The 19,842-nt window shown below is 58.6% G+C and overlaps 2 protein-coding genes across 8 annotated transcripts; both read left to right on the forward strand.

The window, feature by feature from the left end:
* Window positions 1-116: 116 nt before the first annotated feature.
* Window positions 117-8,757, forward strand: TMEM150A (transmembrane protein 150A). The gene is made up of 7 exons (XM_009087705.4): window positions 117-257; window positions 2,044-2,091; window positions 3,673-3,744; window positions 3,884-3,951; window positions 4,080-4,207; window positions 5,073-5,250; window positions 7,037-8,757. The coding sequence occupies exons 1-7, from the start codon at window positions 178-180 to the stop codon at window positions 7,279-7,281; spliced, it is 819 nt and encodes a 272-aa protein (XP_009085953.2). The 5' UTR covers window positions 117-177; the 3' UTR covers window positions 7,282-8,757.
* A 78-nt stretch (window positions 8,758-8,835) lies between these two features.
* NFKB2 (nuclear factor kappa B subunit 2) lies at window positions 8,836-19,704 on the forward strand. 7 transcript variants are annotated; one of them, XM_050976470.1, is made up of 25 exons: window positions 8,836-9,062; window positions 10,757-10,905; window positions 11,797-11,980; window positions 13,021-13,173; window positions 13,403-13,481; window positions 13,949-13,989; window positions 14,087-14,185; window positions 14,432-14,583; window positions 15,196-15,302; window positions 15,452-15,610; window positions 15,698-15,802; window positions 15,946-16,031; window positions 16,157-16,295; window positions 16,375-16,494; window positions 16,590-16,775; window positions 16,938-17,079; window positions 17,214-17,328; window positions 17,530-17,737; window positions 17,827-17,996; window positions 18,151-18,253; window positions 18,365-18,594; window positions 18,776-18,845; window positions 18,944-19,116; window positions 19,193-19,304; window positions 19,401-19,704. In XM_050976470.1, the coding sequence occupies exons 3-25, from the start codon at window positions 11,936-11,938 to the stop codon at window positions 19,514-19,516; spliced, it is 2,910 nt and encodes a 969-aa protein (XP_050832427.1). In that variant the 5' UTR covers window positions 8,836-9,062; window positions 10,757-10,905; window positions 11,797-11,935; the 3' UTR covers window positions 19,517-19,704. The 7 variants fall into 7 exon arrangements, with proteins under 7 accessions (XP_050832427.1, XP_050832429.1, XP_050832426.1 ...); XM_050976472.1 differs by having other exon boundaries at window positions 10,757-10,900; XM_050976469.1 differs by lacking the exon at window positions 10,757-10,905.
* Window positions 19,705-19,842: the final 138 nt, after the last annotated feature.

The following is a 19,842-nucleotide window of genomic DNA, read 5'->3' on the forward strand; positions in this document are numbered from 1 at the left end:
CGCCGAGCGGGACCCGCGCTGCCCCGGGGCGGGGCCGGCCTGGGCTGTCCCGGCGCCGCTCCGCACGGCCGGACCCGCTCCGCCCGCCAGCCCGGCCCCGGCCCCGGCCCCGTCGCCCATGGGGAGCGCGGCCCGGCGGTGGCCCGGAGGCCCCGCTCGCCCATAGCCCGGCGGGGCATGCCAGGCCCCAGGATGCCGGCCTGGGGGATCCTGCCCGTCACGCTGCCTGCCTTCACCATCACCGGCATGTGGATCGTGTGAGTGCCGTGGGGTCGCCGCTAGCCCCCCACCCACGGGCGTTGGGGCCGGGGCCCGGGCCGGATGCAGTGGGATGACTGAGGGCGGGGGTTTGGAGGATGTTCTAGAGTGGGATGCTGCGAGGTGGGATGGAGCGGGCTGGAGGTTACGGGGAGCCGCTCTCCTCGGTCATGTTGGGGCACTTCTGGACACTCAGGGGCTCCGACAGCCGCCCTGCATGGTCCCCGCGTCCCCTGCAGTAGCGCTGGCATATGCCTCCCTGTCCTTAAATCCCTGACACCCTGCGGAATCGTGCGCCCCTGTCCCGGCCCGAGTGCAGCTGACACTCAGGTGGCCCGGGAACGGCATTGGGAGCCACGCCACCGGCCCAGGTACTGCAGCACCAGGGCTGCAGTCCGTATATGGGCACCCATCCCATGTGGTGGATGGATGGGCCTTTTGCTAGGAATAGAGGCTGTGTCACTTGGGGTTACAGTACTAGTCCACCCCAGCAGTCCATTTCTCAGGCCTTAACACAGGTAAGCAGTGGATGAAGGACTTTTCTCAAAGGCATCAAGAGGTTCAGTATAGGTGGTGGGACTTCCTGGGGTGTGGGATGGAGCAAGTGCACCCCATATGCATGCAGGTTCCTCCAAGACCTTCCCTCGAGGTATCGCCTGTCCTACTTCCCAACAAAGCTGAATGTTGAACCTGTTGCTAGGAGCTTAAACTGCAAGTCTTTCCCTTGGACACCTTGCAAAGCATGGGCTGCCTCCCATGAGTGACCCTGGGGGCAGATGCCCCACCAGACCAAAGCAGCACAGGTGGGAGTTGCTGCTTATGATCCTCACAGCCTGAGCTACCCTGGGAGTGGCCCTTTTGGAGACCTGTGCTGGGAGATGGCTCAGCGAGGGGTCTGCTCCTTGATGGCTGGGGATGCTGTTCCTTGTTTCCCCCCACCTGTCCTGCTCTTTGCCTCGTTCTAGGATCGTCTTTTTGCAGCCCAGCTGTTACACGGCCAGCTCAGGAAGGAGAGGAGTTTTCATACTGGTCTTGGGACCTATTTTTAACCTGAGCTGTTCACAACCAGCCAGTGATTTAAGCAACAGGCATTGCTGTGGCTGCTGGGCAGGAGGGCTCCTCGATGGTGGGATGGGGGCCATGGGGCTGAGAGCCCTTGTAGTGGAGCGGGATGCATGTCATGAATGCCCTGTTACACTGACTAAGGCACAAGGGGGACTCCACAGTAACATGCTTGATGGAGCTGATCTCCCTATAATGCCCTCCCATTCCTGGCTACTTCTCCAGTAGCCTTCCTTTAGCTCTTTTGCTGGCCAGCCAGAGGCTGAGGGAAGCAAGGCAGAGCCAGCACCATTGGGTGTCACCTGGCACAGCTGTAGGCTGGTGGAGAGCCCTGATGCCAGGGGCATGCTGGGGAGGCTCTGTGACAGAGCAGTCCCCCAGCGCCAGTGGAGCACAGCAGCACGATGGAAAAGAGGCCCCACAGAAGCAGCTGCACTGAACTGGAGCAGGAGGAGGCTCTCAGCAGGGATGGGGGTACATGGCAGGGGAGCCTGGTCCCAGCAGTGGGAGTTCTGTGGAGCATGTGCTCATGCACTTGTTTTTCTTTTTCCTGCTTTGTAAAGCTGGGGGTTGCTCAGGATGAGTGCTGGCCCCTGGCAGGCAGTGAGGGTCTGTACCCTCTGCTCTGGCAGCTAGTCCCTGGGGCTGCTCTGGGTGCTGGCAGGGAAAGGGGCTGCAGGGAGGTGGGTGGCTGTGGTAACTCTGTTGTTGTCTCTCCTCCAGATATGCCATGGCACTGTCCAACAACCATATCTGCCCTGTCCACAACTGGTAAGGCCTGCAGGGAAGCAGGGGCTTTTTGGTACATCCTGGCTTGATTAAAGACCTCATAATGCTAAGTCCGTCCATACCTGTCCCACTTAAAGTATGCCAAGCTGTGCTAGACCACTGGGTAGCTGAGGCACTCCCTGCACCATGACTGTGCTGAAGGGGGGTTGGGGGTGGTGGGAGCATTAAAGGGCACAGAGCTACCTTCTTCCCCAGCAGACGTGGTGGTGATGGGGTGCAAATGCCACAGGGCACATGCCCCCTGCCCAGCCAAGTGGCTTTTGGGAGCAGAACAGCTTGGGGTCCAGCTGCTGTCAGGGCTGGGCTGCCCTCCCTCCCCTCCCTGCTCAGGTTCTCTGTGGTAACGGCTACTCTGCTGAACAGTCCAGCCTCGCTGCAAACCAGGCAGGGAGAAGGAGGCCTTTCAAAAAACACAGCATGGAGAAAGTATGAAAATAAGTGGTCAGGGAATTACAGAGGGCTGTGTGTCTCCATGGAAAAGGTTGTGACTTGCTTGCTTGAGGCTAAATCTGGCAGTGCCAGGGGGACGGGATGGTCCTGCAGCACCCAGACACCCCATGGACAGAACTGCCTGCAACACCCCCAGATGGGGGATGAGGCATGGAAGAGACAAGGGCTGGGAAAAGAAACACTGTTTGGTCTCTTGGCAACTCCTTCTGCAGGGTTTTTGGCTTGTAGCGTCACCTTAAAAATCTGCCCAGAAAGGTCCATGTTAGTTTAATTCTTGCTGGAGTGTTTGAAGAAGTGAAAAAAAAAAAAAAAACCTGCTGCCATTTCCTGCCTGATGGCTGATTCTGCCCTGGGAAGAATGTGTGTGTAGGGTTGTCTCTGCTGCACAGCCAGCCCTTAATGACGAGTAATGCTTCCCAGCCTTAGGCTGCTTGCTTTAAACAAAATAATAATAAAAAAGACCTTCCCAAACTAAACACAGCCCTAAGAGCAGCCTTTGAGGAGGCCGTGGGGCTCCATGCCTCGCCTGGGTTTAGTGGTTGGAAAACAAAGCCACCAGTAAACTGAGGAGACTGAAAAAACATCAGAGCTCAGCCCAGCCCTTTCCAAAAAGGCTTTTTTAACCATGTGCTTGCTGCATTGCTGGAGGTGGTGGATGGACAGCCTGGGCAAGGGACAGGGCAGCACTGTCCCCACACAGCTCCCCCCACAGCGTTGTTCCCCCTGAGTCCCCCCAGCTTCGCTGGTGCTTCCATCACGGGAATATGTGAGGGGGCTGGCAGGTGGGTGCTCCTGCTCCTCTCTGGGTGTGGGGCTGCAAGAACCCCCTGAGCCCACATCCCAGCCTGCACAGCCTCTGCCCTGCCATGGCCTCTCCCTCACAGAATGGGGCTCTGCGTGAGCAGCAGAGCCAGCAGGCAGGGGACAGGCTGTGGAAACACAGGCCTGATTCTGCCTGTTGGGCAGTGGGTCACTCCCTGAAGATTGTGGGCACATCCCTGGGTTTGGGCTGCCCTCATCGTGGAGCAACTCAACTGCCATTGCAGGGCGGGAGACAGGAGGGTCCTGGGCAGCATCTTGGCTCTCCTGACCCCGTTCCTTTGCTGCTGGCAGGAGTTACAACCAGTCATGTGACATGGACGGCCCCAGCTCCTGCTGCACGCTGGATCACATCCCCCTCGTCAGGTGAGCAGCCTCAGCGTGGGGGTAGAGCTGCACTGAGACCCCTCCAGGGCAACCCAGGAGGGTGTCCTGCAGAGGGAGCCAAGGACACACCCCAGTGCCCCTTGTCTGAGTGCTCTGTGGGTCTTCTTTGTCCCCGCAGCAAGTGTGGCACCCTGCCTCCCGAGAGCTGCTTCTTCAGCCTCATCTGCAGCCTGGGCTCCTTCATGGGTGAGTGCCTGCTGCTGGGGAAGCAGGGCTGGGAGAGGCTGCCCTGCACCCACCCCAGCATGGGGCAGCAGTGGGATGACGGGGCCACAGACAGTGGCATGTGACAGGGCTGTGTTTCCCTCCCGCAGTCATTCTGGTGGGCCTGCTGCGGTATGCCCACCTCCTGGAGTGCCTGGGGCCGTCCCTCCTCAACACCCTGGGGCTGGCCACTGGCTGGGTCTGCGCTGCTGGCCTCACCATGGTTGGCAACTTTCAGGTAAGGCATCTCCTCAAGAGTCCCTGGGGTAGGGGGGGCAGAAGAGGGCCTTGGCTGGAGTGGGGCAATGGCTGTGCTCAGCAGGGTAGGGTTTGGGGTCGTTGGTTTGGTCCAGTATCCCATCCATGCAATTCTTCCCTTCCCCTGAGTCAGCACCGTGCTTCCCAGGGTACTGGGTGTCCTCTTTGTGTATTCATAGTTCAAGTCCACATTAAGCTGCTGGGTTTGCTTAAACCCTTACCTGAGCCCCTCTGCACTGTCTGTCCTCTCCATGGACGTGTGCAGGGGCAGGGACATGCTGTTCAGGCTGCTCCTGATCCTGCCCAGGGGGTGACACCAGGAAACTGTTGGGGCAGAGCCTGTGCTCACGGGGAGCAGAGCGGGCCCAGGCTTGGCAGTGCACGGCGGTGCTCAGCCCCTGCCTGCTCGGCCTCTCGGCAGCTGCCTGCAGCAGCCAGTCCCTCCCAGTTGGCAGGAGGCTGCTGCCCACACCAGCCCCGGGAGGAGCTTTCTAGGCCCCGATCCCCCTTGTGGCCCAGCCGTGGTGAGCGGCGTTTGGCTGTGATCCTCAGGAGGGGTGCAGGCAGTCCCTGATGTTGCTCGTGGCAGAGGGCAGCCCCTGCCCCTGGGCACAGCAGGGCTGCTGGCCCATGGATGAAAGAAACAGAGTGCTTGGAGATCCCAGCAGTAGATGGTGGATCCAAGTCTGCTTTTCAGCCAGGAGTCAGGCACAGGGTGAGCTGCCTGGACCTGCTCCCAGCACTGTCTGCATCCCTTCCTGGGCAGGAGTACAACTTCTGGAGGAGAGTCACCCTGTGATAGGCAGTGTCCCAGAGTGTTGGCACTGATGGTTTCTTTTCCACAGGTGGATCACGCCAAGGTGCTACACTACATTGGGGCGGGGGTGGCCTTTCCCACCAGCATGCTGTTCCTGCTCCTGCAGTCCATCCTCACCTACCGCATGGCTAAAACCCGAGGGCAGTACTGGACCGGCCACTTACGTAGCATCCTCACCACCGTGGCCTTCTTCACCCTCGTCTTCAGTATCCTGAAGGGTGTGGGAAGAAGATTGGGAATCGGCTGGTGAAAGCTGGTCCTCATAGTGGGGTATATCCCCCAAATTCTCTATCCTTTGGTCTGGCAATGAGGCATGGTGCCAGGAGAGGAGCTGGGCAGGTCACTGAGGGTGGGCAGCTGACTGCAGGTGTAGGCTAGAGGAGCAGCAGTACCGGGGCTGGGCAGGGTCTGAGGAGGGGAAGGGATACTGGTGGGTGTCTCTTGGGGTGCTGGCATGCCCCAAACCAGCTGTGCCCTGGCTGCTGCAGCCCAGCCACCTCTGCAGGCTCCAGTCACACACCACCCAGGTCTGGTTAATTGTTTGGCTTTTTTAATGGGACAAAGGTATTTTGAGCCCTTGGCAATGCAAAGTCCATCTGGGTTACCTCTCTGACCGAAGCTGAGTACAAAAGCACTGTGTGCAGGTGCCAGGTGGGTGCGTGGCAGCACCTCTGTCAGCCAGAGCTTCTGGGCACTTGCCAGCCAACCTGCCCATGGGACAAGGAAGGGTTTGGTGAGCAGGTACTGAGTCTGCAAACACTTTACCAGGTCATGGCATCAGGTGGGCTGGAGCTGAAAGAATGGTCCCAAGTGTGTGGCTGGGGGGTGAGGAGATTATTTGGGACTGAGGTTGGGGATAAATTGGGAAACAAGGTAGTGGCTGTTGGGCAGGAAGGGGAAAAAGCATGCAGTGTCCATGGATCCCAAAGAGGCTGGCTGGGGTCTGGCTGAGATGAGCCACACAAGAGGAGCCTGGGGGTGCTGGCAGGCCTGTCACATATCAGAGGGTCCTGCTCTGTCACCACAGCAGGCAGGCAGGCTGGGAAGCAGGCTGGGAGCTGGGAAAGGCAGGACTGCTGCAGGGCCATGCCAGCTGGGAGGGACAGGAAGGGCATGTAAGGACAAGGAAGACAGGAGTGGTGCCCATCTGCTGTGGCCATTCTGCTCTGTAAGCTCTGGGACTGGCAGTGGGCAAGCAGAGAGCTGTGGTGTGGACACTGTGGGGAGAGGGCTGGGATCTTTTCTGATGTGATGGGGGGAGTGAGCAGAGGGCTCTACACTCTATCGGTCAGGTCCCCTTCTGCAGCTCTCCCAGATCGTGGTGTCACTTGCAGAAGGCATTGTACTGCTGGAGGCTTCACCCTGGAGGGCTGGGGAATGTACCTCCTCCCCTCACCCACAGTAGCTCTTGCAGTATGTTTCCCTGGAGAGTTTTGGTGGGGATGAGAGAATGATAAAGAAATTCTGATAGTGGTAGGATCTGGAGAAGTGGGAGCAGGCCCCCTCTCTGGGGTGGGCCAGCCTGCAGCACAGAAGGACAGGAGGTGCTGCAGGACTGGGATGCAACAGTCCAAACCGTGTTTCAAAAGTTGAGTTTTATCAGCTTTGACTGCATCCTGTGAGAGGATGGAGACCACCAGCCTTGAGGAAGAGGCAAGGAGTGTGGGGAAGTTGAGCATCTGGGCACCTGGCTTTCCCTAGGACCTGCAGCCTGAGCTCATCTTGCCCTGGCCTCTTCAGATAATCCCAGCCTGGCATCAGTGATTGATCAAGGCTGGTTTGGGCATGTGTGCCACTGCTTCACTTGTGCCAGGGCCCTTCTGGTGCTGGGAGAAGCATGTGGGGTTTCTCAGTGTTAGGAGTGGTGGTGGTGTACCCATCCTGCAGAGGATGGGTACTCACGTCCACCCCAGCATGCAGTAACAGTGGGACATGGCCCTCCACGGGGTGGTTGGGGTTCAGCTGTACTATCCTTGACTGGGATACCCTCAGGTGGCGTGTTCTTCATCCAGGAGAGCTTTGTGCTACAGCACGTGGCTGCCCTGTGTGAGTGGATGTTCATCATTGATGTCCTGGTTTTCTACGGCACGTTCACCTTTGAGTTTGGGGCCATCTCCACAGACACCTTCCTGGTCCTGCTGAAAGCCAGCCGGGCCCCCAAAAGTTACAAAGGCGAGAGCAGCCTGTCCAGTACAGCCTGCATCCACAGCCATGTGGAGGGCCTGGCTATGGCCTGACCCCCACAGGAGGCAGCCCAGAGTGGAGACCACAAAATGGGCTCTGCCAGTGACTCCCCACCTTGAATATCTCTAAAATCCCCGCTGCTGTGTGTGTGTGTGTGTGTGTGTGTGTGTGTGTGTGTGTGCACGTGGGCCTGCAGTGCTCCCCACTCTCAGCAGGAGCTGTGTCCAGTGCTCCTCTGGCAGCTGCTGCCCCTGCAAGAGCTGTCCCCTCCCTGCCCACAGGGTTTGGGGTCACTGCTGGAGTGTGGGGATGACAACCTGGTGCTATCAGCAGAGCCAGGATCTGCCCCTGAGCCTCTGGGGTAGCTTGATCTGAGTCGGGCTGCTGAAGGCAATCATACTGAGGCTTCCTCCTGTAACGGACGTGGGGGACCTGGGGGCTCACCCTCTCTTCACCACACAAGCCTGGTGGGCTGGAAGGGGATGAGATCTCTGTTCTTCCTCCTTCACAGGGGTAAGAAAGCCTTCCAGGTGGTTACTGTGACTGTCAGAGGAGCCAAAAACACGGAGTGCCTTTTCCCTTTCTTGGGAAGTGACTGCACTGCCAGTCTGTTTGCAGCCCCAGTGAGGATGGCAGCAGGGGGTCTCTCCCTGCCTGCCTTCCCAGGTGGAGGTGGTGTCTCACTTTGCTGCAGGATGACACCAGCAGCCCCAGCTGGACTGTGCTGACCCCCCCTGCCCCATGCCAGGGCTCTCACTGCTCAGGGCCTTCTATGCCATCAGTCAATGGCTTTTCCTGCATTTTTTCAGCTTTGAGAATTGCTGAGGCAGGTTTCACCTCCCTGGTCACAGCATTTCCCTGCTTCCAGCTGGTTTGGGAAATGAGTCTTCAAATTTACCATCATACGGGGAATGTCCTGCAGGCACCATGCCTGCTGAGCAGGGGACTTCTGCTCTGTGCCGCTGCCAGCCCAGGCTGTTCCAGGGAGTGCAGCCATGGAAAGGAAAAGCACTTCTGTAGGACCAGAGGAAGTGCATGCCCCATTTTCTGGGACCCCCAAATCTGTCCTCTGGTGCCTTGGCCGATGCCTGCCTGGTGGGAGCTCATCCCGCTCAGCCGCAACATCCTTGGGCTGAGGCGCAGCCCGGGGTGTCCTGGGCAGGGGGCTGAGGTGTTGAGGGGTGTGAGTGCTGTGTGTGCGTGCATGTGTGTGTATGCATAGATCTACAAATAAATATATATATATATATATATATATACACACACACACATATACATATATATATATATATATATATATATATATATATATAATCCCCTTGTCCCTGGAGAGGGGCATTTGCTGCTGCTGCTGTGCGCATTGATCAAGTTGGGCTTTCCTATTTGCCCACCTTTTCCAAACCGGCCTGTAAATCCACCAGTATATGTAGTTCAAAGAGGAGCCTTTCTGACTTTTGTATCTAATATATTTTTTAAAAAGTATATATAAAGACAACAGTGAATTTACAATAATAAAAGTGAAAATCATCCATGGGTGAGGCAGACGGTCCTTCTCCGCTGGAGTAGCAGCTGGCCATGGGAATGGGGTGAAGGGTCAAGTCCCCCGCGTCGGAGGACAGCCATAAGCCCGAGTGCCAGCCAGGTGGCGGATAGGCGATGTCGCAGGAATCCAGCAGCCTGGAGTTGCCCGTCCCTTCGGGGGTCCCTCGGTCCGCCCTCCCGCTGTCTCCGCCGGGCGGAGCCGGGTCCGGGAAGCCCCGGGAGGCGGAGTCGGGTCGGGACTTTCCCGGTACCGCGGCCGGGGCGCAGCGGCCGGCCTGCGGCTGGGATGAAGGTAAGCGGCCGGGCCGGGGTGTGGGTCCTGGGGCTGCTGGGGGGACGCGTCCGAGCAGCGGCGGGCAGGGCTACCCGCGCCAGCGGGAGAACGGTTCCCAGGGAAAGGGAGTTGAGCGGTCCCGAGGTTTAAAATTCCTGTGCTTGGGCTGTCCATCCCAGCGGAAGGGTCCTGGGCTCTCTCTCGCTCCAGCCGGTCCCTGGTTGCTTCTGGCCGGCCATGCGGCCAGCTGGGGTGGGGTGTGTTGGGAAGATCCAGGTTGGAGAGACAGTTGCACTCTCGGAGGGGAGAGGAGACAAGTCCCAGCGCTGGCGGTTACACCATTTTCCCTGCCGGTGGGGAAGTTCCCTATTTTCTGTTCTGCCCCATCCTGCAGCTCTCCCTCTTGCGTCCTGAGCCCTCCTGCGCTGGAGCAGGGCTGGCCTGCTGCCCGCTCCGAGGGGAATTAGATCCGTGCCCGCAGGCTCGGCAAGCTATAGCTCCAATGGAGCCGTGAGCACCAACACGGTAGTGGTACTGTGGGCAGAGTGGAAACTGGAGAGAGTGAAAGACAGCGAACACCAGGCTGACGCTGGCAGGGGTTCTCTAAGGGCATACAGCTAGATTAATAGTTCATAGCAGCAGAGGAGCTGATTTACAGGCCCTTAGAGGAGAAAACCAGAAGATCAGTGGGTGGTTGGGGTTTGCCAAAACCAACTTGATAGCCATAATGGGAGTAACGGCATTTTATGCAGAGATACACAAATGGCTTCAGGGGCCAGAGGCAGGCTGTCAGGAGGAGGAGGCTTAGAAAGCTTTCAGGGAGAGGGGATTTCTCTCTGCTATGCTTGCTGGTCAAGGACTTGGGTTCCAGGAAGGGTCTCAGAGCAAAGTCACTCTGAACACAATAAGAGAGAGACTCAGCAGCCTCTTGCCAGTAGCTGTTGGGACTCCAGGGATGGAGCAGAGCACAGGAGTTGTGCAGAGAGCAAGCCAAGTATTTAGGGCTATTGTTTGCAGGTGTTAGCAGACCCAAGGGAAATCAAATGCGAAGGGAAGAGTGTGTTAAAGGAGCAGCCAGCTGAGTGGCTGGAACGTGTCAGCTGTACACCAGCACAGTTCAGAGCAGGGCTATGCTTGTGCTGCCTCCTGCATTTCTGGAGCACCCTTTCCCATGGCTACTAAACACTCCTGCCTCGGATAGGCTGACGTGTGTTTCCCTCCTGCCTGCAGGGCATCAGCTCTGCAAGTCAGCCGACTGTCATGGGAGGAAAGAAAATAGCACCTGCATTACTAGGTCACGTTCAAGGAGCTGCAGGCATAAAAGATTAGATTTAACTTGCACTGTTTGCCAAAGGCTGGCCCTTAACTGAAGCACTGTGGCTGGCACAGGGAGGCTGTGCCATCTGGCAAGGGTACTGTGGCAGTGCTGCGCTTCAGGGCAAGGAGCTGATGCTGCGCTGGGCACTGTCTTGCAGCTGGATTGCTGCTCTTTCCCCCCATTCTCAGCAATGCCCAGAGAATCCTTCCTGAACCCTAGGAATGTGTGAAGATGGGGAGAATTAGCCAAGTGAATGGGGTCTGCAGTTCAAGGCTATGATCCAGGGCAGATGTGTTGGGAAGACAAAGTAGGGGATGCTACTGATGGAGGAAGGAGAGATGTGTTCCCTTCTGGTATGTATGGGGGATAAAAGCTGCATATGCTACACTCCTAGGGGAAGCCCCAAGTCCTGGAGGCCAGAAAGGCATGCTGCTTGGCACAGGAGGCAGAACTTCACCTTGAGAGGAGGTCTGAGGTTGCCTGAGGTTGCTTTTCCAGGAACAAGGAAGCAGGTGGTGATACCATCTCTGCTCAGCAAGTAAGGTGGGCTTCCTCCAGCACACACTGCACAAGGATGCAGGGATATGGCTGGCAACCTCCAGAGAGAGCCAGAGCTGTGTGGGATGGGGAGACACAGGTACAAGACCATGACATTCTTTAGCTGTGCTGTTTGCTGCAACAAGTAGAAGTGTCCTGGGCAGCAGTAAGTGAGCTGATGCCACCAGAGAAGGGAGTTGTGCTATTCAAGAGGCACAGTCTGTTGTCATCCAGCAGCTTCAGGCCTGGGCTCTCCCACCAGGCTCAGTGGGTAGGGTAGGTGGCTGTTCCCAGCACACCGAGGAAGGTTGTTCGTCCCTTTGTTCACCTCTCTGGAAGATCTGTGCCCAGCAGACGGGGTGGTTGGCTGGTAGCAGGCTGAAGCTGTCCAGGTGGAATGATCAATGGGATCCCAACAGCAGGCAGTCTGTGCTGCTTCCCACAGACCAGCAGGGGGTTGTGTCCATGTTCCTAGGCCTTCGGAAGCCCCTGCAGAATGGCAGGAGGAAGGTCCTCACCTCATTTTGCAGTGCTGGATCTCTGCCTTCTCCTTGCACCCTCCCTGCACTTGCAGGTCCCACAGACCCCACGTCTCAGGCTGCACAGTTGGCTCCATGCTTAGGTGGCAGGCCAACCAGGAAAAAACCTCAGGCTTGAGGTCACAGGACAGTCCCTTTGGAAGACCTGAGTGGCTGAAAAATCTCCTTGAAAAGGCTCTGTTCAGCTTCTGAAGAATATGAGTCACGCACGGATTGAACAATCCCCTTCCTTCCCCTCTTCTCCCACACACTCAAAATCCCCTGAGTGGGACCTGCAGCAACCACTGATTCAGAAATTCATAGTATGAGGGCATTGTGGAGTCAGATATGGGATTTTTTTTTTCTTTTCATTGGTTAGTGAGAAGAAATGCAGAGCGTGCCTGTAGGCTGTCCCCTGATCCTGCCCCTTTGCTAGAAGTCGCCGGTGTTTTTCTGTGGTCAGGCAGACCTTGACCCCAGCGGAACTCCTGTCTGTGGTACTGGCAGTCCCTGTGGCCATGCTGGGGCTGAACGGGTTGCTGAGACCAACCTCTTCCTCCCCGGTGAGTAGGAGGGTGTGAGCGTCGTGGGCCCCTGCTGCTGGCAGTGCCTTGCTGGGGTCGGCGGGAAGCATCCAGTGCTGAATGCTGGGGTGGTGGGAGATGCTCCCACAGGGAGCTCTGCGGCTGCTCCTTCCACTTTGAAGCCAGTGGGAAGGAGGCAATGGGAACTCGGATAGCAAATGCCTCTTTCTTGCCACCTCCGCGGGAAGGATGCAGGGGCTGCTGCGTAAGTTGAAATTCGGGAGAGGGAAAGCACCCCTTTGGGTGCCTGCAAGGGGCTGCTGACTCTGCAGCGTCCTGGAGAGATTCCCTTATCCGGGGGGGGCCAGTGGGCTTGGGGACAGCACTTTGGGGCGACTCCTGTTTGAGTCCATAGGGGCTTGGAGACGACATCCCAGTGCGGGAGACACATCTCTGTGCGGGATGGGATGATGTGGGGTGGGGATCTTGGGGAAACCAGGGGTTTTTGCGGGGAATTACGACGCGGGCGGGTCTTTTCAGCCGTGCTGCACTGCAGGTCTTGCTGGGCAAGGGCTCATGGCAGCGCAGCCGGGACTGGCACGCGTAGAGGGACAGGCGGCCGGGGACGGCGTGGGGCAAATCCCTCCGTACTCCCGAGGGGAAAATACGGCACATCTGGCGCCCCGGAGCTTCCAGGCAGCGCCCGGGCGTTCTCGCCCGGGGGAGGCGGGCGGGAGTGCTCCGGGATTTCCAGCCTGCCCGAGGCTCCGAGTCCAAAATTCCCAGGCGAGGAGGGGACGGCCCGTCCTGCTGCCCCGAGCGGCCGCCGGCGGGCGCAGGAGCGGCCGGGCCGTGCAGAGCCCCGCTCCGAGCCGTGCCGGGCCGACCCTCGCCTTCCGTGGCCCCCGTGCCGTGCCCCGGGCCGGGCCGAGCCGTGTCCCGGCCGCGGCGGGCGGGGCGGGGCGGTGACGCGCGGTCCCGTCATTTCCCGGCTCGGCGGGGTTTCTAGGGACTTTCCGGAGCGGCGGTGCCTTCCTGCAGCCCCGCTCCCCGCTCAACACCCCCCCCTCTCCCCGCAGGCCGGCGGCCGGCCCCGCGCCGACATGGACGAGCAGTTCCAACCCGTGAGTGCGGCACGGATCGGATCGGATCGGCCCGGGGGGTGTCGCTGCCTGGTCCCGGCCCCGGAGCTGCGCAGGGGGCAGTGCCCGACCCCACGGGTGGGGTGGGAGGTGGGGGTCCGTGCCTGCTTCCTGGGTGGGAGGCGGGAGGGTCTGTGTCAGCCTCCAGGGGTGGGCACTGAGGGGTCTGCACCTGCCCGCCTCTCTTCCCGGGGAGAGACGGGGATCTGTGCCTTCCCGAATGGGGTTCAGTGCCAGACTGACATCACCCCCACAGGGTAGTTGGGGGATTCCAGCCCCAGCAGACTCCTCACATTCACCTTCCCTCCCCCCCACGTAGTGCCTGGATGGGATTGACTATGATGACTTCAGTTTTGGCTCCCACATGATGGAGCAGAAGGAGCCCCTGATGGAGACAGGTAAGGGCCCCTCTGGCTGTACCCTTCCAGGGATCCCCAGCTACAGTGGAGTTTCCCAGCAGGTTGACTCACGCCTTTTAGTTGCCAGAAGCACCACAGACTTTGTCCTTACTGGTCCCACTGTGGGCTGGCTGGAAATCCCTGCCTTGTGACACCAGGATGGGGCTTCTTCCATCTGTCCCTACTGTTCAGTCTACCAGAGACTGCCAGGTTGGGCTGTAACCTCCTGGGGGTCTCTTGTTTCCCAAGTGGCAGAGCATGCTCTCCCCTCCTCTTCCTGCTATTCTGACTGCTGTTTTCAGCTGGGCTGTGACAGCGCAGGGTTTGAGGGCTCTGAGGACCCCCATGGGATAGACAGGGGTCACATCACCTTCAGTGCTGTCCCTGTATCTCCAGCATCCTTAGTGAGAACATGCACTTTGGTTATCCCATGTTTCTCATTGGTACCTCTCTTTTCTGTTCTCCAGTGGAAGGTCCCTACCTTGTCATTATTGAGCAGCCAAAGCAGGTAAGGATGTCCCCCAGGTAAAGACATGTAACTGTCTCATGCTCTCATGGTATCAGACTTTGGCCACCCTTTGCTGACCTGATCTCTGCCTCCACAGCGGGGTTTTCGATTTCGGTACGGCTGCGAGGGCCCTTCCCATGGGGGGCTGCCAGGAGCATCCAGTGAGAAGGGGCGCAAGACCTATCCCACTGTCAAGGTGAGCACTGCCATGGAAAGGGCATGGAGCAGTGTCCTCAGCCAATAGTGCTTGAGCACCAGGAGGGAGCCTTGAAGGGAGGACAGAAAATTTATAATAAGTTCTTGTGTGTGTCCTGGTGATGGAGGGATGGGAGAACTGCAGCAGGAGGGGTGGTGGCCATGGGGAGGGATAACAGGGCTTTGTAGAGAATCCTTCAGGCTCCTGGCTTATTGTACCTGACCCCCATCTCCTTCTTCCCTGCAGATCTGTAACTACACAGGGATGGCCCGGATCGAGGTAGACCTGGTGACACACAGTGACCCTCCCCGTGTACATGCCCACAGCCTGGTGGGCAAGCAGTGCAACGAGGCTGGCAACTGTGTCACGATCGTGGGACCCAAGGACATGACTGCTCAGTATGTGCAAGGAGGACCCAGGGTGGCCTCTTGCTTTTGTGAGGTGGCTGTGGGTGCTGCCTGCAGCTTTTGAGATGGGGAGAACATAGGGGTTAGTGCACCCCGGAGCTGGGTTTGCTGGATGAGGTCAGCTGTGTGTAGTTCATTGTTACAACTCTGTCCCCTGAGCATTTTGCCTGTCTCTGGGTTTTGACATATGCAGCTCATCTTGAGCTTCTGTTTTTGAGGTTGCAGCTCCCCAGCTTTGCAGATGACTTTTGAAGTCAGCCTGAGTCACAGGGTTATTCTGCCACTGCTGCAGTTGCTCTTACATATCCATCTCTGGCTCAGCTCAGTACCATTTGCATCCCCATGGCCTTCAGTCCTCTTGGTCTTGTCCTTGACAACCCTCTGGACTTGTCACCTGTGGGAGCCCAGAGTTTCTGGGGCTCCTTTTCTCTTCTCTGCAGTTGCTTCTCTTCTGCCACACACACACTGATTCCTTGCTGCCTGAGTGGCGCCGATCTGTGCTCAGGACCTTTCCAGCTGGAGGAGTATGTGCCCCTTTGGGCTTGTTGCTGCTGGCCTTGATGCTTCCAGATCCCAGAAGGTTCCCTCTTCCCTCTTCTCCAGGTTCAGCAACCTGGGTGTGCTCCATGTCACCAAGAAGAATATGATGGAGATCATGAAGGAAAAGCTGAAGCAGCAGAAGATGCGCAACAGGAGCCGCCTGCTGACGGGTGAGGGCAACCTGGGGACTCAGTGGGCCTTGGCACCGTGGGCTGACAGCTGGGGGCTGGGCTTAGCATGGGGCTGGGGTGGGTAGGAAGGGGACCTGGAGCACTGTCCCCCCATACAGCCTTGACAGTTTGTCCCCCTGCCCTGGCAGAAGGGGAGCTGCGTGAGATCGAGCTGGAGGCAAAGGAGCTGAAGAAGGTGATGGACCTGAGCATTGTGCGGTTGCGCTTCACCGCCTACCTCCGTGACAGCAGTGGCAACTTCACGCTGGCTCTCCAGCCTGTCATCTCAGACCCCATCCATGACAGCAGTGAGTGTGGGGCCAGTCCAGGAAAGGGATGGGGCAGGAGAGGTAAGGACTTCTGCACAGAGACTACCAAAACCTCTTGATCTGCAGAGTCCCCCGGAGCTTCCAACCTAAAGATCTCGCGGATGGATAAGACAGCAGGCTCCGTGCGGGGAGGAGATGAAGTCTACTTGCTGTGTGATAAAGTTCAGAAAGGTAAAGCCATTCTCTCCATTTGAAACCTTCTGGAGAGGCTGTAGCAGGAGAGGTCCAAGGCCCCTGGGTGGTCAGGAGTCTTTGTCTTTGGAGCCTGTTTGGGGCAAGGAGACAGGCAGTGCCAGTGCCACTTCTCTCCCCAGATGACATTGAGGTGCGTTTCTACGAGGATGATGAGAACGGCTGGCAGGCATTTGGGGACTTTTCTCCTACAGATGTGCACAAGCAGGTACAGGGGAGGTGGGGAGAGTCCTGCTCTGCTTCAAGGCAGATGACTGCCTTGTGGGGTGAGGCAGCCCTGTCCCCAGCTTCAGGGATGTGCAGAACCTCATGTCCATCATGTCCTGCCCACAGTATGCCATTGTCTTCCGCACACCCCCCTACCACAAGCCCAAGATCGACCGTCCTGTCACCGTCTTCCTGCAGCTGAAGCGGAAGCGGGGAGGCGATGTGAGTGACTCCAAGCAGTTCACCTACTACCCAGTGGTGGAAGGTGAGCACCACCCAGGCAGGCTGGCATGTCCCCTGCTGCTGGGGCTGCCTCTCACCTTGCTGCCTCTCTCTCCCCACAGATAAGGAAGAAGTGGAGAGGAAGCGCAAGAAAGTCCTGCCTCAGTTTCCTCAGCACTTTGGCGGTGGCTCGCATATGGGGGGGGCCGGCGGGGGGGCTGGGGGCTTTGGCTCTGGAGGAGGTGAGTGGCGATGCCTCTTCCTCCTCCTCTCTCAGATGGCTGAGGTCTGGCCTGGGGGCTCCCTTCTGCTCACCCTCCTCTGCCTTGCCCCACAGGTGGGAACCTCAGCTTCCCATATTCCTCTGGACTGACCTACAACAGCATCTACTCGCCTGGCCCCCACCCAGTGGGTGGCTACCAGGGGGGTGTGCAGATGAAGGGCCCTGAGGCAGAAGGGCCTGGGAGTGACAGGCAGGCACCTGTAGAAGAGAGCACGTACTGCAAGGAGCTGCAGAAGCACGGTAGGAGGAGCAGAGCTTGAGGGAGGGCTGGGGCACATTGCGCAGGAGAGGAAGCATGGACGGGGTACCTTTTGGGGTTGTGTGCTGCTCTCCATACCTTGTGGATACAGAAGGGTGGATGGGGCTGCTGCCCTGGAGGTGACATTCTGCTTTGCCCCCCAGCCCAGCTGTGCCAGCTGTGGATGCTGGCGTTAGCCCGTCGCAATGCCCATGCCCTGCTTGACTACTCGGTCACCGCCGACCCCCGCATGCTGCTGGCAGTCCAGAGGCATCTGGCCGCATCACAGGATGAGAATGGAGACACGTGAGCACACGAGGGGTTTGAAGGGAGGGCATGGTGGTCTTGTCTGTCAGAGCCATTATGGGGGCTCTGAGGGCAGCAGGGAGCACCTGGAGAAGCATGGAGCTGAGCGAAGGACCATCCCACTCTCTCTACAGGCCTTTGCACCTCGCTATTATCCATGAACAGACAGCTGTGATCAAGCAGCTGATCGATGTCATTGTTAGCATCCCCAGCCAGCAGATCATCAATATCTCCAATAACCTGCAACAGGTATGTGTTTTTCAAAGCAGCCAGTTCTCCTCTACCTGGAAGTAGTCCCTCACTCCTATTTTCCAACCCTGGGGGCTCCTGTAGCTGCTCCTGCTAAGGGGAGGCTGCAGATCTGAACAACTTGCAGCTACTGGAGAGAATGGTGGGGCAGGACTTGGCTCCTCTTGTGAGCGCTGCTGAGGATGTGCTGCTGTCCTGCAGACACCACTGCATCTGGCAGTCATCACCAAGCAGCCCCAAGTGGTCCAGCTCCTGCTGCAAGCCCACGCCGACCCAACCTTGCTGGACCGCTATGGCAATTCCCTGCTGCACCTGGCACTCCCGGCTGGCGATGAAGAGATGCTGAGGACGCTGCTGGCTCACCTGGGCTCAGCTGCCCCTTATCTGCTCCGCCTGCCTGATTTCCATGGTGAGTGTGGCTCAGGGGCAATGGGCAGAACCCCAGTGTGCCATCATGGGCTTGACCAGAAGGCTGCTGAGCCTATCCCAATCTTGCAGGCCTCCTGCCTGTGCATTTGGCTGTGAAGGCAAAGAGTTTGGCTTGCCTGGACCTGCTGGTCAGGACGGGAGCAGATGTGAATGCAGTGGAGAGGCAAAGTGGGAGGACCCCACTGCACCTGGCTGTGGAGATGGAGAACCTGAACATGGCCACCCACCTGGTGAAGAAGGTATGGAGTGGCTGGTGTAGTGGTGGCTGTGGGACAGGGATGGGGTGCAGCCTCCTACAGGCTCCTGGCAGAAGTGGGGGCTCCCCTGAGGCCTTGGGGTGTGGGAGGAGCAGTGCCCAGGCAGCCCATCCTCATGGTCTCACACCTTTCTTAGCTAGGAGCAGACATCAACAGCCGGACTTTTGCCGGGAACACCCCCCTGCACTTGGCTGCTGGCCTAGGCTCCCCCACCCTCACCAAACTGCTTCTTAAAGCTGGTAAGGCACTGTCCTTCCTTTCCCTCACCATAACGCTGCCTGCCTGTACTGGGTGGTGCCAGGCACAAGGTCAGACCCATGGGCCTGGCTCATGCCAACCTTTCCCAACAGGGGCAGATGTTTTGTGTGAGAATGATGAGCCCATGAGCCTATCCTCGTCAGAGGCCAGTAGTGACACAGACACTGACCCTGAGGAGCAGGAGCTGGCCATGGATCTGGGGGAGCCAGCTCTGGCTGCAGAGCACAGCACCGGTTCCAAGCTCTCCACACAGGGGCACTGGCAGGCAGGGCACAGGCAGCGCCGCTGCCACACGTCCCTGGACCTGACTCGGAGCCAGAAGGTGTGTGGCACAGTGGGACAAACTCACTGGGAAAGTTTCTGTGCAGGCCATGGCATGGATGGAGCAGAGTTCCAGGAGATGCTCCTGTGCTCCTCCGTATCCTGCAGAGATCCAAGGTGTGAGGAGGCAATGGGGGTTCTGGGCAGTGCTTTGGAAGATTGACATCCATGTCTGTCTGCAGGTGCGGGAGATCCTGCTGCAGGCCTCCCAGCAGGGGCCCGAGGCAGAACTGCCCACTGCCCCCCAGCCAGGTGAGCAGCCCCTCTGTCCCCCAGCCCCCAACTCAGAAGCACCACCCTCCCGGCAGCAAGGATGGGCAGCCTGTGATGGGGGCACCTCTTTCACACAGGGAAGGTCCTGTCACTGGACAGTGAGGCACTGCAGGGGCTGGAGCAGCTGCTGAACCAAGACTGCAGTGGGTCAGACTGGATCGAGCTGGCCAAGCGCCTGGGGCTGTGCAGCCTCGTGGAGACCTACAAGGACACGCCCTCGCCCAGTGTCAGCCTCCTGCGCAGTTACGAGGTCAGTGCCTGGTTGGGGTGCCTCTGTCCCCCTGCCTGTCTGGCCATCAGCCCTACTCAGTGCCCTCTCTCCACAGCTGGCAGGTGGCAGCCTGGGGGGACTGCTGGAGGCACTGGACTCCATGGGGCTCCACAATGCCGTGAGGATGCTCCACAAAAGCGAGGCACTGGAGAAGCTGCAAAGCACAGGTACAGAGAGTGAGGGCTGGGGCTGGTAGGCAGGGAGTGTCTCTGCTGCCCCTCCCATTGCCCCATCACTAAGAGCATGTGCGGATTCCTTTGCAGAGCTGAAGGAAGACAGTGCCTATGGCAGTGAGTCGGTGGAGGAGGAGCAGGCGCCCACACTAGCCCTGAAGCCAGGGGGTGAGCTGCCCCCCAGCCAGCAGCCACAGGTGCACTGAGGAGCCATTCAGCAGCCCCTGTGACCACACAGGGAGCTGCACTGCCCTTTGCCTTACCCACACAAGTGCCTTCTGGACTAGGGCTCCGGCTGCCTGGACTCAGGGGGATGGGATGCAGCTGGCTCCTGCCCGTCTCTGCTCTTATTTAATGGTTTTTCTTCTGAATAAAAGGACACAGGTTCCATTAATTGTTGCCCTCGCTCTCTCCAGCCCTAGCAATGAGCTGGGTGCTAACCCCCCTGAACCCTGCCTGGGTCTGAAGCCTGGCAGTGAGGAGACAGCTGCCACCCCCTCCTCAGCATCCCTCAGTGCTGGGGCTGTCCCCA

This window comes from Serinus canaria, chromosome 6, assembly GCF_022539315.1.
Source record: "Serinus canaria isolate serCan28SL12 chromosome 6, serCan2020, whole genome shotgun sequence".
NCBI lineage: Eukaryota > Metazoa > Chordata > Aves > Passeriformes > Fringillidae > Serinus > Serinus canaria.

Excerpts from the sequence above, each read along its gene's own strand:
- TMEM150A (XM_009087705.4), top strand. The coding sequence starts at position 178 with ATGCCAGGCCCCAGGATGCCGGCCTGGGGGATCCTGCCCGTCACGCTG. Across the intron at positions 2,092-3,672 it reads ATCTGCCCTGTCCACAACTG|GAGTTACAACCAGTCATGTG; the intron begins GTAAGGCCTGCA and ends TGCTGCTGGCAG. Across the intron at positions 3,745-3,883 it reads GATCACATCCCCCTCGTCAG|CAAGTGTGGCACCCTGCCTC; the intron begins GTGAGCAGCCTC and ends TTGTCCCCGCAG.
- NFKB2 (XM_050976470.1), top strand. The coding sequence starts at position 11,936 with ATGCTGGGGCTGAACGGGTTGCTGAGACCAACCTCTTCCTCCCCG. Across the intron at positions 15,803-15,945 it reads GTGTGATAAAGTTCAGAAAG|ATGACATTGAGGTGCGTTTC; the intron begins GTAAAGCCATTC and ends TTCTCTCCCCAG. Across the intron at positions 16,296-16,374 it reads CTACTACCCAGTGGTGGAAG|ATAAGGAAGAAGTGGAGAGG; the intron begins GTGAGCACCACC and ends CTCTCCCCACAG.